At 36.8% G+C, this 14,472-nt stretch overlaps 2 protein-coding genes across 2 annotated transcripts; both read right to left on the bottom strand.

The window, feature by feature from the left end:
• Positions 1–1,914: 1,914 nt before the first annotated feature.
• Positions 1,915–4,899, bottom strand: LOC125244864 (gastrula zinc finger protein XlCGF26.1-like). The gene is made up of 3 exons (XM_048155220.1): positions 4,842–4,899; positions 4,434–4,585; positions 1,915–3,990 (listed from the first exon to the last, which is right to left on the bottom strand). The coding sequence occupies exons 2-3, from the start codon at positions 4,516–4,518 to the stop codon at positions 2,870–2,872; spliced, it is 1,206 nt and encodes a 401-aa protein (XP_048011177.1). The 5' UTR covers positions 4,519–4,585; positions 4,842–4,899; the 3' UTR covers positions 1,915–2,869.
• Positions 4,900–7,522: 2,623 nt separating this feature from the next.
• LOC125244863 (gastrula zinc finger protein XlCGF57.1-like) lies at positions 7,523–14,067 on the bottom strand. Its single transcript, XM_048155219.1, has 3 exons — positions 14,012–14,067; positions 13,166–13,315; positions 7,523–8,963 (listed from the first exon to the last, which is right to left on the bottom strand). The coding sequence occupies exons 2-3, from the start codon at positions 13,248–13,250 to the stop codon at positions 7,684–7,686; spliced, it is 1,365 nt and encodes a 454-aa protein (XP_048011176.1). The 5' UTR covers positions 13,251–13,315; positions 14,012–14,067; the 3' UTR covers positions 7,523–7,683.
• Positions 14,068–14,472: the final 405 nt, after the last annotated feature.

Raw genomic sequence — 14,472 nt, 5'->3', positions numbered from 1 at the left:
GTAATATGCACTAACAAAGTAAATAAGGTCAGTTTTGATTTCATGTGTACTTTAATCTATATTGTTATTAGTATTAGTGTTATTACTATTATAGGGCTATTGTTATTATTAAATTAACTTTAGGGCTTACAATTCATTTGCCTTGCTTAATTTTATAACAACATTGCGTACATAACCACACTTGCGACGCTGAAGTGTGCATATGTGATAGGCTGTATGACGTTTATGAGCTTTTCACGCGATAGCAAACTCTGACTCTTTCTTGAAATGTTTTCATCTCGTGCAGAAGTACAGAATGCTGCATAGCCTACGTAACTTGAGAGGATAATGTGTCAGTACATTTCTTGCTTGCATGTTGGAATACTCTTCGGTTTGGATGATTATAGGCTATATTTTTACCTCGCTACCAGGAAATAACCTGATTTATTAATAAACACTCCATCTTTGCTCGCAAAATGATAAAGATTCTCAATTTCCATGATTATAATACATATAATAAATAATTAAATAAACGAGTAAAGACTCCCCCCCCCCATGCACGATAATATGATGTGTCACTGATCAAATAGGCTGACGATTGGACAATATGAAAATTGAGCTATCGCCGAACACTACAAGGGGAGCGGAGGATGGGAAGAGCCAAGGGGGAGGAGTAGCCTGAAGTTGGTCCAGAGACCAGCCATGACTAGGCCCCCGGGTGGAGTCGAAGGCAGAAGGTGCCATGGTGGAGGCTTCTCAGGCACACCGAAGAGCCCTCTAGTTGGCACTAGAGACCGAGGTGGAGCCGCAGCAACCTGCATCCAAGGTGAAACACGGGAACCTGAAGACTGAGGAGAAGCCAGTGAGAGTGAGGACGAAGGTGGAGCCAAGAGGAAGGCGGAGCCATTTAACTGAAGGTGCAGGCAGGATGATGTCTGGCCAAGACGGAGCCTGTGGGACGAGGGAGCTGTAAGTCATAAGGCTGAAGGTTGCCGGTGGAGCTGAGGGATGGAGGAGTCAATGCGGAGACAATGTGTCAAAAGGCCACAGTGGAGTGTTGGGTTCAGAGGCTAGAGGCTGGAGGCTGGAGGCTGGAGACAGAGCCAGGAGATCCTCTGGTCTAAGTTATGCTGGTGGCCTAAAACCACCAAATCCACACAGTTAGGTGCAGGAGATGAAGAGGTACTGAAGGGGGCCAGAGGAGGCAGGGCAGAGGATTTGTCTGTTAGCAGGAGAGGGAGAGGGAGGCTGGGAGGGACCACAGGAAATTAAGGAAATACAAGGGACTTATGTCTACAATAACATCCCATAATCCAAGAAATGTTTTAGAGGCCATAGCAATAACATCCCTCATACTCCACTACCTTTCCCTCGGCAGTACAAAATTTTGGAGGCTCACTCACTTGGTCAGACACACTTTGTAGCTCAAGCTTCTCTCTTCAAGCTCGTCTTGTCAGTCACAGCAGGCTGAAGTCCATGGTCTTGTGGGGGAAATTTTGAGTTTCTGTATAATTTCCATATGATTTTACTTATATGCTTATGGTTAAATGATTTAGTTTTTCTCAGAACTGCTTAAGTATGCCTGACAAATGGAAAAACACTGAAGTGGTAGGTAAGTTCCTGATATGGTAAAAGGACAGAGGCTTCAGCCTCGAAAGTTAGAGATATAATAGTAAGGGAAAGCTTTCGTTCTTTGTCTTACACTCTGTAGCTACTTGTTTCTGTTGACTGTTTGATCTTTCTTGCAAGAAAGGTCAAACTGGGGCTGGAGTCGTTGTTCACCAGCACTCCACAAATTTTCCCTGAAAAGGTCCACTGGAATGCATCCTGGGTAGTGCGTCTGGCACACAAGATGGAGGAAATCCTGTGTGTGTTCCAGGCAGAGAATTTGGAAGGCTGGTAGGTTCATATGGAAAACTAAGGGGAAAAACAGCACAAAAGATTCACTGTTTGGTCCGTTCTCCTGCTAAGGTTTGCGTGTATATAAAGTCAAGAAGATGAAGAAGAAACAAGATAAATGTCTTTATTGACAAACTCAGAGATCAGCGGGCTAAATCCAACATACACCATAAAACAACAGCGAGAACAGACAGGGAATGAGGGAGAACACAGTATAAATACACAGATAACTAACAAGATGATCAACAGACCAGATGAATGTGATGACTAATTAGGCTCTGAAACAACAGATCGAGCCACAAGATCTACAGTGCGAGGTGAATGCAGGATCCCTAAACGCAGGACATTATTTGGAAACTCTGCTTTTTCTTGTATGGCCACTCGTCAGTGGAATAATTATGTTGCCTGTAGAGCTAAAAAAAAAAAAAAAAACACAAATTCTTACACGTTCACACGCCAAGTAAAGAAATGGCTTTTATCAAATCAAATTTGTCTCCACATGTGACCAGATATATGTATGTGTGTGTGTAAGTGTGTGTTCTAAGGTCTAAGTATATGAAAGGTGTGAACATGAACTTTTGTACATTGTTTTTTTTGTAAATTTTATTACTCATGTATGCTTTATATATTGTAGCTTAACATCAGCCTGCCCAGGGACTACGGGTGAAAATTAGCTCTTGAGCTAAAACCCGGTACTATGCATCTCTCCCTTTGAGGTTAATGTTTATTGTACGCTGTCCCTGTTTCTTTAAATAAAGGAAGAAGAAGCAAAAAAAAAAAAAAAATTAGACAAACCTAAGTCAAATAACCAGCATAAGACAGAATCTATATACAATGAAAAAATGATCATAACAGAAAATAACTGTGACAATGTGCAAGAATGATGTTTTTATTAGACTGATCACAATTGAATCGTCTTTCTCTGGAGTGAATGCACAGATTGTTGAAATTGCTCCTTTTTCTAAACCTCTTGTCACACTGAGGAATGTGGCTATTTCTTTTCAGAATGAGTGTGCAAATGCCGTTTCAGGTCTGTGTAATATGTGAAACACTCTTTGCACTGAAGACACTCGTAAGGCTTCTCTCCAGTGTGAACTCTCATGTGAATCGTAAGGTTTCCTTTCGTCCTGCAGCTCTTTCCACACTGAGGGCAGGTGAAAGGCTTCTCTCCAGTGTGAACTCTTATGTGAATCTTAAGGTTTCCTTTAAGCGTGAAGCTCTTTCCACACTGAGGGCAGGTAAAAGGCTTCTCTCCAGTGTGGATTCTCATGTGATTGTCAAGGTGTGCTCTATGTCTGAAAATCTTTCCACACTGATGACATATTTGAGGCTTCTCATTAGTGTGAATTCTGTTGTGATTCTCAAGGTTTGCTCTATGTTTGAAACTATTTCCAGAGTGATGACGTATGTAATGCTTCTCTACAATTTGAATTTCTGCATTATTATTAAGATGATCTCTTAAATGAATCCTCATATGATCATTAAAGCTTTCTTTATATCTAAATCTCTTTCCACACTGATCACAAACTAACGGCTTCTCTCCAGTGTGAACTGTCATGTGAGTCTTAAAAGTCTCTTTTCGTGTGAAGCTCTTCCCACACAGTTTGCAGGTGTAAGGCTTCTCTCCAGAGTGAACTCTCAAGTGTACTGTAAGGGTATTTTTCTGTGTAAATCTCTTTCCACACTGAGAGCATATAAATGGCTTCTCTCCAGTGTGAACTCTCATGTGGACTTTAAGGCTTTCTTTTCGAGTGAAACTCTTTCCACACTGCTGACAGGTCAAAGGCTTCTCTTCAGTGTGAACTCTCAAGTGGCCATTAAGGTTTTTTCTCTGTCTAAATCTCTTTCCACACTGAGGGCATATAAATGGCTTCTCTCCACTGTGGATTGTCATGTGGACTTTAAGGCTTCCTTTTCGAGTGAAACTCTTTCCACACTGTTGGCAGGTGAATGGGCTCTCTCCAGTGTGAACTTGAGAACTTTCTGTTTTAAGAGTCTTAAGAGTTTTAGATTTCTCTCCAGTCATGAAATCATGGCATTTCTCATACTGATTTTTCTTTCTCATTCTGTTTTCATTCAGTTCTCGACTCTCCTGTTTCAGCTCCATCAGGTCTAGAATGATATATATATATGTATTTATATATTATATATATGCATACACACATACATAATTATAACAAATCATAATCAATTATATTTCTCTTTTGAGCTAATTTGCAACATTTGAACCAAATAGTATTGCTTCATTGTTATTATATATGTAAGTCGTTGATTATTTATGGATTATGTCATTAAGTAATTATGTATTATTATGTTTAAGATATTTAAAGGGTATTGTTTGCTTAGGTCAATTTTTATTACCAAAAAAATAAATTACAGAAGTTTCAGAAGTAGATATTGTTTTTTGGTTTGGCTATTTCTTGGCTATATATTTTTTTTTTTTTTGTAATTTAATTGGTGACGTCAATAATTGTGTCAAGAGCTGCTTGTAATAAATTCAATAGAGAGATCATGATGCAGAATTATTGAAGAAAGACTCTGAGAATGAAACCAACCTGTTTGTTCCTCAGTTTCTTCATGTTTGACTCTGAATGTTTCTTCAATCTTCACGTCTTCACTCTCCTCTTTAATAAACTCCATCTTTATAATAGTGTGTCACGTGGATCTCAGTCGCTTCACCAGGAGTTTCTCTGTGTGTTTGGACACTCTGTCATGATCAAGATGAGAATAATTAACAAAAAAGAAAAACACATCCAAACTAAATATCTGAGTGTGTCTCCATCAGATCTAGTTCAGTAGTTCAGTGCACTGGTGAGAGAGTCAGAGTGAGAGATAATGGACTTAAATGATTTGATTAGAATAAAACTCAGTATTCATCAGTGACCAAACAGAGTGTTTATGATGAACTGATTCAGAATATAGAGAATATGATTTAAACACTTTAAATGATTAAAAACACAAACCTTTCTTCAGCAGAATCACAGATGCAGGAGCATGGCGCAACCTTATGACATCATGTCGCCACACCAAAATAAAAGTCCCATCTGCACTCTAAAAAATTAAATTCACACACATAAAATACATTCAAATGATGATATAGGATTGATTCAAAGGATGATTGGCAGATTACCAAAACTATCAATACCACTGAGATTTTTTCACAAAAGTGTGAAGAGATGACAATTATAATATAAAGTCAAGTATCTTGAGATTCATATTACAAAGTATAGGAAAGAACATTTGAATATTTCAAACTCATTAAGAATTTGTAGTTAAAAATTAAGTTTCCAGTTGCAGAGAGATAGACTATTTAATTTATTAACTGAAACTGAATCCTTATCATGTTGAATACATTAATATTAATCCATCTCAGTTTCTCCACAGAATATCAGATCAATAAATACAATTAAATATCATCTTTGTTTTGTTAAAGTACATTATATAAAGTTCACTGATGATGGGATAATTTCATCAAAATGGTAATAAAATCTGGTTTACATTTCATTATCGTTAATAAAATTGGTGGTACATAATTTGTGCTGAAATGTGACTAAACATCTCTTAAGCTCTCAGATTCATAAGCAGGTACTTGTTTACTGGAAATTGATTTACAAACATAATTTACTATTCATAATAACCAATAAAAGAATAACAGATGCATAGTGAAAAATAACAAATCTGTCTTCTTTGATCTTACTAATTTCAGCTGTAGTGCTCTTTTATATGAGCTATTTTGCTTAAATTAAAAAGAAATATGCTGTTATGACCTAATCGTTCCAAGCCGTAACATAAAATAAGGATAAGACAACAAATTCAAATTCAAGTCAATTCAAATATTTGTTTATTAAATTAAACAAATTATACAAACAATAGTATTAAACAGAGGTCTAGGGATATAATGGAAACAAAGGAATAATAAACAAAACTAACTACAACAAAATATTAAAACTACATGTGTAAGGAAAAACACAAAAATAAGCCACCCCTGAGAAATAAAACATAACACTTTTCACATTCTAACTAATTACCAATTAGTATGTTGGAATCAGGAACTCCCACATTCTGTCCCAATAGAAGTAGGAGTAGACTCAGGGATGTCACACCTCCCACTCCAAATGGAGGTTCCCTATACAGCCGACTAAAGAGAAAAAAAACAACACGAAGCAAAATAATCTTATTTCAAACTGAATCAAAAGATCAATTTACTTACCCTATTGGCAGATTATTTTGCTTGTTTTTTTTCTTAAAACAAGACAATAATTTTTGTCTAGAAAATGTTTCTTGATTTAAGAATTTTTAGATATTTGGACTGAAAACAAGACAAAATTTTTTTTTTTTGTGGGGGAGCTGAGCACCATTTACTTGCATCAAACAACTGTTGGTATTATTATAATATGTAGGCTATTATTATAATTGTTACATTTAATTTATTGCTACACTTTAATATGTTAATTATATTATTGGAAAAATTAACATTTAGCTTTGCCAGGCTTTTAGATGTACTTAATGGATAACACAACAGAGCAGCGCTCATGTTTATGGCTGCTGTAAATTTGTCCTGCTACAAGATGGCACTGTTTTTGACAATCCTAATGCTTCGAACCCAGGTAAAAAAAAAAAAAAAAAAAGTACATTTCTATAATATACTTAAAGTGCTCTATTTTCGTGCACTAATTTTGTACTTAATATAATAAAAAATCCTCTTTAGTACTACTTAAGATCATCTTAAGAACATCTAAGTGTACTCAACTGTGCTATTTTGAGACAGCATGAAATATGAACTAAAATGTGCTTTTAATATACTATCTCTGTATTTAAAAATGTATTTAGATACTACTTATAGTACATTTGAACCCATAGTGTACTACAAGTGGTAAATAAATATATTTTTTAAATACAGAGATAGTATATTAAAAGCACATTTTAATTCATATTTCATGCTGTCTCAAAATAGCACAGTTGAGTACAGTTAGATGTTCTTAAGATGATCTTAAAGGTGCTCTAAGCGATGTCACGCGTTTTTAGGCCAAAACATTTTTTGTCACATACAGCAAACATCTCCTCACTATCCACTAGCTGCCTGTCCCCTGAACACACTGTAAAAAAAAAAGCGGTCTCTGTAGTCGCCACAAGCTGCGAAAACGGCAATAAAAACAAACTGGTGCAGCCTGGACCACAAAACATAATAAACACACTCCAGCCAACAACTGACAAGAATGATTTTAAATGCGCGTTCATGACTGTTTCAGGAAGCACGCAGGGGAGGGGGAGGAGGAGGTTCTGTTTTGTTTGACAACACTTTGAACATCAACAGGAAGTTACTCCACCCAGGATCGCTTAGAGCACCTTTAAGGAGTACTAAAGAGGATTTTTTAGTATATTAAGTACAAAATTAGTGCACAAAAATAGAGCACTTTAAGTATATTATAGAAATGTACTTCTTTTTTACCTAGGAACATTTTCCCTGAAACAATAAGAGAAATGCTTCAAAGATTCAAGAGGCTTCATTTCTCTATCCCTACTAACAACCAGCAGCAATGGCCTGCAGCATTACTCCCCATCAAGATGCCCCGCCACCTCCACTATGGTTACATCCTGGACCCATCTGTGTGTTTGTTTGTCCATTGAAAACACAGACTACAACTTATGAGGCAATAACTCTTTAACAAAGAACACAAACAAGGTCTCACATTTACATGATTTTTCATATTTAAGTGCAAGTGTGATGTTTTTATTGCATTAATCACAATTGAATTGAGTGAATGGGCAGATTATTGCTGAAATTGCTCCTTTATCCAAACATCATCATATGGAGGAAAACAGCGGTTTCTTTTCAGAATGAGTTTGCAAATGCCTTTTCAGGGTTGTGTGACATGTGAAACTCTTCTCACACTCTAGACACTTGTAAGGCTTCTCTCCAGTGTGAACTCTCACATGAATCTGAAGGTTTCCTTTATTATTGAAGCGCTTTCCACACTGAGGGCAGGTGAAAGGCTTCTCTCCAGTGTGAACTCTTGTGTGTTTCTCAAAGCTTGCTTTGTGTGTGAAACTCTTTCCACAGTGATGACATATAAAACAGTTCTCTCCCGAGTGAATCCTCATGTGAAGATTAAATTGTGCTTTATTTCTGAAGCTCTTTCCACACTGATCACAAACAAACTGCTTCTCTCCAGTGTGAATTGTCATGTGGACTTTAAGGTATCTTTTCAGTTTAAAACTGTTTCCACAGTGAGAGCATATGAATGGCTTCTCTCCAGTGTGAACTCTCATGTGAATTTTTAAATTTCCTTTTAGTGTGAAGCTCTTTCCACACTGTTGGCAGGAGAAAGGCTTCTCTCCAGTGTGAATTCTCAAGTGGCCATTAAGGTTTTTTTTCTGTGTAAATCTTTTTCCACACTGAGTGCATATGAACGGCTTCTCTCCAGTGTGAACTCTCATGTGAGTCTTCAGATTTCCTTTTACTGTAAAGTTCTTCTCACACAGTTTGCAGGTGTAAGGCTTCTCTCCAATGTGATGTCTCATGTGGGCATTAAGGTCTTTTTTCTGTTTAAAACTCTTTCCACACTGAGTGCATATAAACGGCTTCTCTCCTGTGTGAACTCTCATGTGATTCTTCAGATTTGCTTTTACTGTAAAGTTTTTCTCACACAGTTTGCAGGTGTAAGGCTTCTCTCCAGTGTGATTTCTCATGTGGGCATTAAGGTCTTTTTTCTGTCTAAAACTCTTTCCACACTGAGTGCATATGAACGGCTTCTCTCCTGTGTGAACTCTCATGTGGATATTAAGGTCCCTTTTCTGTCTAAACCTCTTTCCACACTGAGAGCATATGGACGTCTTCTCTCCAGTGTGAACTCTCGTGTGAACACTTAAATTTCCTTTTAGTGAGAAACTCTTTCCACACTGTTGGCAGGTGTGAGGCTTCTCTCCAGTGTGAACTCTCATCTGGAGGTTTGTAGTTTCTGTCTTATTAGTCTGTGAATAACTAGTAGATTTTTCCTCTGTCACTAAATTATGATAATTGTTATACTGATTTTTCTCTTCAATTTCATTCAGTTCTTGACTCTCCTCTTTCAGCACCATCAGGCCTAGGGTGAAAAGAAACAAAATTTAAGTTAACACAAGTTTAAAGGGTCAGTTCACCAAACAAAGACTTTTGTTCATCTTTGCAACACAAATGAGAGCTTGTTGTCCCTCCAATGACAGCTATGCAACTACCACTTTCAAGCCCCAGAAAGATAGTAAAGACATCATTAAATTAATCCATGTGACTCCAGTGGTTTAACTTCAATTTTATGAAGAAACATGAGTGCTTTGTTTGTGCACTTTCTTTACAACATATGAATTTTTTTTTTTTTTTTTTTTGGAAAATTCTATTTTGTAAGTGGTAAATCATGTTTTTTGCACAAACAAATCACTCACGTCAGTTTATAAATTTGAGGTTAAATCACTAGAGTCACATGGATTACTTTAATGATGTATTTACTACCTTTCTAGGGCTTGAAAGTGGTAGTTGTGTAAACTGTCAATGGAGGGACAGAAAGCTCTCAGATTTCATTAAAAGGATCTTCATTTGTGTTCTGAAGATGAACGAAAGCCTTACGGGTTTGGAATGATATGAGGGTAAGTAATAAATGGCAGATTTTTCATTTTTGGGTGAACTATCCCTTTAACGATACAAAGCAACAGACATAAAACATCAAATCCAAACAACATGTATGTTAGATCCTATACCCACTAAACAACTGAAAAAGGCAAAACCTGTAATCTCAGAACCTCATGTCAATATTGTTAATTCTTTGCTTTCTTTAGGACACGTCTCAAATACTTTTAAGCTGGCAGTTATCAAACCCCTTTAGAGTTATAAAACCCACATTAGAGCATTGGATTGGGATCTAGTGGGAACAGGTGGAAAAATATACCGCAGGTTCCTGGACTTGACAAGAAGAATGGATTCAATAAACATTCAGAAAAAAATAAAATGGGTTTTCCAATACAAAACCAAAACAAGGACAAATCAAAATTATTTATATACAATTGGGACAAATCTGGCACCTCTGGGTGTAGTTGCCTGGAGGGCATAGTTAATGTTAAAACAGATGCCTTCAGAAAGGGCTGGGGTGCTGTATGCAAGGGGCTCCTGGACAGGACCTTGACTGCAGAGGCATATTAACTGCCTCGAGTTGTTAGCAGTCCTATTTGCCCTGCACCAGTTTCGACCATTGATGCAGGAGAAGCACAAGACAATAGCTTATATCAAGTATCAAGGCAGTTTGCGCTCCAGTCGCATGTCGCAACTCACCCACCATCTCGTCCTCTGGAGTCAGTGGCGTTTCAGATTGGTGCGTGCCATTCACATTCCGGGTGAGCTCAATCATACTGCAGATTCGCTCTCATGACAGCGTGCGCTTCCGGGAAAATGGGATCTCCACCCTCAGGTGGGCAAGCTGATTTGGAGTCATTTTTGGGAAGCTCAGGTGGAGCTTACCAAGTGCATATCATCCCCAGTCACAAGGGGTTGTAGAATGATTTTAAACACTCAAAACAATGCTTTGAGCCTATTGTGTAGAACATGAGAATGACTTCCTCAGTACAGTGCAGGAGTCCATTGGTTTTAGCGCTTCTGAACTAGTCTTTGGACGTTCTGTTCATGGCCCACTGAAAGTTTTACAAGAACACCTTCTCTCCACAGGTCAGGCCCCAGTCCCTTGTAAGAATATGTTTGGAAAATGTGTGTACTTTGTCAACGTTTGCATGCTGTTTGGGAGTTTGCCAGATGGTTGCTAGTCTTATCTCAAGCCCAAATGAAAAATCAGTACGATCAGAAATCTGTAAGCCATTTCATGTGGGAGACCAGGTTTTTCTGTTGTAACCTTTACAACTTAATGAAATTAACTAAGGAAATGCAGAAGGTTGTTTAATGGCTAAATAATTCCTGTTTGACCTTAAAAGTTGAAAAGACTGTAACCATGTTCTTTACAAACAGGAGCAAACTCAGGGATTGTCCTGAAACCTTGGTAAATGGGCAAAAAAGTAAAAAAATGTGGATGAATTTAAATATTTAGGTGTTACCCTTGATAATACTCTTAGTTTTAAAAATCATGTTAAAAAGCTGAGTAACACACTGAAATTTAATCTTAAAACTGCAGACACATAAGGAACTCATTTACTGTTGAAGCATCATATACATATTTAAATGCAATGATTCTCCCACATTTTTTCTATTGCATGACAAGTTGGTCTCAGGCATGTAAAACAGCCCTAAAACCACTTGAATCATTATATAAAAATGCCCTTAAGATTCACGACAAAAAAACACGGCAGTATCATCACTGTCAGATACTCACCAAATATAGTATTTTAAATTTTGAAAATCTAATAATGCACACAAATGTATGCCTATTGCTTAAAATCATTCATAATGTTACTGCTCCTCCTTTGAAAAAAATGGTTACACTCTGCTCAGAAAAACAACAAGAGCTACCCGATCAGTTACCAGGGCAGAATGCTGTATTCCTAAACGCAGGACTTCTTTTGGTAAATCATCTTTTTCTTTTATTGCCATGAATCAATGGAACACACTTCCAACAGAGTTGATTACATGTACGGATTTTAAAACATTCTCATGTCGCACAAAATATTGGATGCTGTCACAGCAAACTTGTAGACATTTGCGAGTGTATGTGTAAGTGTGTGTAATGATGGGAGGCATACTTATTTATAAAAGGTGGTGGGAGGGGGGTAAATTGTTTTAATGATGTGGAAATGTGTGTATTCATAACTTTGTAATTGATATTTTGTATAACTGTGAATTTAGTAACTGTTCATTTAATTATGTTTCTACCTGCCCAGGGACTACGGGTGGAAAATAGCAAGTTGGTAAAACCTGGTGCAATGCATTTCTCCCTGTTTTATACAGGGTTAATGTTTTATTATGCATTGTCCCTGTTCAAATAAAAGAAATTAAAAAAACAAAACAAAAAAAACTTTGCCTGGTTTGGCACTTCATGCAAAGTTGTCAGGACCCTGTGTTACTGAGGAGAAATTGAGTGAGACGGACTATGTGATAAATACTCCTGAGAGGAAGAGAAAGTCTTGTGTCTGTAAACATAAATATGCTTAAACTATATGTATCTTGGTCTGAAATGACACATATAGTTGAAATGGATGGAGTCCACACAGGTAACACTTGGGTTCCATGTGCCCATTTGCCTAAGGGTAGGGACACACCAAACTGATGCCAAAGAACTAGTGCTGATGTAAGCATGCGCTGACAGAGCAGCCAATCAGACTTCTCTCTCTCCCCGGTGGCCCAAAGCTGATTCTACATGTTGAATCGGCCAAAAACATGAAAACAAAAACTATGGCATCCGACTAGAGCCAGTGAAACACTCCAAAAAAAATGTTGGCCGGTGCCACTCACAGAGCCTCACTGCAAACTAAGCCTATGTCTAAGACTCTTTTCTGTTGTGGCCTGGCCCTATATGGGCTGTAACAACTGGTTAAGGAGCACTTGATAATTACAGGCAGGTGTGTTGGAGCAGGATTGGCACTGAACTCTGCAGGAAGGTAAATCTCCAGGGACAGGATTGGAGGCTCCTGGTTTAACCCTAACATTTGTGAAAATTCTTCATTACCTCTACAAGCTGTAACAATGTTACTGGTGCAGACGGGAGTGCAAACACACACGGGCCATTCCTGGTATTCACTGCCTTTTGTGATGATTTACATCTCCCTATCAGATACACAAATGTATCTAATATGATAAGCAGCGCTGCTTTACCCCACGTGCACATGACCGGAAGAAGCGGAAGCAGCGACTGCGGCATAATAAAAGATCCGTAATAAATGTACATATTTTGGCTTTAACAGATCAAATATTCATATATCCCTGTGATCTCCCAGATGAAGGTTAGTTTTAAAGTAACCAACAGTATAATGTTTGCAAATGACTCATAATTGTATCCTAATTTAGTTACTTGGTGTTTGGTAATGAAGGGCCCACCAATCAGAGGCCACAATCTTTATGTCATCATGTAGACTTCTTACAAAGTATTTTACAGTATTTTAAAAATACAAAACACTAAAGTATTTTGATACAAAATACAAAGCCATTTTCATCAACCCTATCAAATACAAATTACAAAATACTATTTTGTATTTGAAATACGTATTTGAAATACATGTATCATAAATACTGCCCATCCCTGCATCATAAATACTGCCCATCCCTGCATGTAGTAAATAGTAATAAATGACGGAAGAAAGACTTAAATTAAATTAAACCAACCTGTTTGTTCCTCAGTTTCTTCATGTTTGACTCTGAATGTTTCTTCAATCTTCACGTCTTCACTTTCCTCTTTAATAGACTCCATCTTTATAATAGTGTGTCACGTGGATCTCAGTCGCTTCACCAGGAGTTTCTCTGTGTGTTTGGACACTGTCATGATTAAGATAAGATGAATTAACAGAAAGAAAATCACATCCAAACTAAATCTCTGAGTGTGTCTCAATCAGATCTAGTTCAGTAGTTCAGTGCGCTGGTGAGAGAGTCAGAGTGAGAGTTATTGGAACTGATTAGACAAGACAAAAAAGAAAAAAAAAACACTCAAAACTAGCACTACAAATTAATAAAAGAACACAGATTATACATACAATTAATATTTAGGCATGTGGTATGTATTGATTTGTAGATTATATTTATTGGATTACACTGTGATGAGAACAGTTGATTTGTAGAAGTAATCATTACACGTGTTTGTGTTGTTGTTCTTGTTGTATTTACACTGGTGAACTGCAGGAGTCATCAGCATGATTCAGTGATTCAAATGATTACAAACTCTGAATCAATTGATTCAACTGAATCTGGTTTAAAAAAAACTCTGTTTCTTATAACTTGTCAGAGACCAAACAGTGTTTATGATGAACTGATTCACAATATAGGGAGTGAAATGAGATGCACCTTTTCTCTTACTTGTGTGGATTTGCTTTACTTATAAAAAAAACTGTTAATTTATGTTATTAAATACATTATAAAGTTACATTTTAAAAAAAATTAAGTCATTTCAAAGTCCTCTAAAAAATGTCCAAAAGGATTGTATTGTATGAAATACTTTAAATGATTAAAAACACAAACCTTTCTTCAGCAGAATCACAGATGCAGGAGCAGGCGCAGCCTTATGACATCATGTCACAACACCAAAATAAAAGTCCCGTGTAATGCTCTAAAAAAACTAAAAACAACTACAGAGCATTTGTGATATTCTCAAAAAATGAACTATCATGTTACAAAGAATTGTAAAGAACTTTTGAGTATTTCAAACTCTTTAAGAATTTGTAGTTAAAAAATTAGGTTTATGGTTGCATCTACTATTCAATGTATTAACTAAAACTTATAATGAAATGTCTCAGTTTCCATCTCAAATAATTTCTTCTAAATGGAAATCTAAATCTGGTGTACTTTTCATAATCTTTCAAAAACTCAGTGGCATGGAATTTGTGCTGAAATGTGACTAAACATCTCTTAAGCTCTCAGATTCAAAACAGATACTTGTTTATTGGAAATTGATTTACAAACATATTTTTATTCCTTATAAT

The sequence above is a fragment of the Megalobrama amblycephala genome, linkage group LG14 (assembly GCF_018812025.1).
Source record: "Megalobrama amblycephala isolate DHTTF-2021 linkage group LG14, ASM1881202v1, whole genome shotgun sequence".
Classification (NCBI taxonomy): Eukaryota; Metazoa; Chordata; class Actinopteri; order Cypriniformes; family Xenocyprididae; genus Megalobrama; species Megalobrama amblycephala.
Note: the sequence above shows the minus strand (reverse complement) of the source record. Positions and strands in the feature narration are given on the sequence as shown.

Excerpts from the sequence above, each read along its gene's own strand:
- LOC125244864 (XM_048155220.1), bottom strand. The coding sequence starts at position 4,518 with ATGGAGTTTATTAAAGAGGAGAGTGAAGACGTGAAGATTGAAGAAACA. Across the intron at positions 3,991-4,433 it reads AGAAACTGAGGAACAAACAG|ACCTGATGGAGCTGAAACAG; the intron begins GTTGGTTTCATT and ends ATATCATTCTAG.
- LOC125244863 (XM_048155219.1), bottom strand. The coding sequence starts at position 13,250 with ATGGAGTCTATTAAAGAGGAAAGTGAAGACGTGAAGATTGAAGAAACA. Across the intron at positions 8,964-13,165 it reads AGAAACTGAGGAACAAACAG|GCCTGATGGTGCTGAAAGAG; the intron begins GTTGGTTTAATT and ends TTTTCACCCTAG.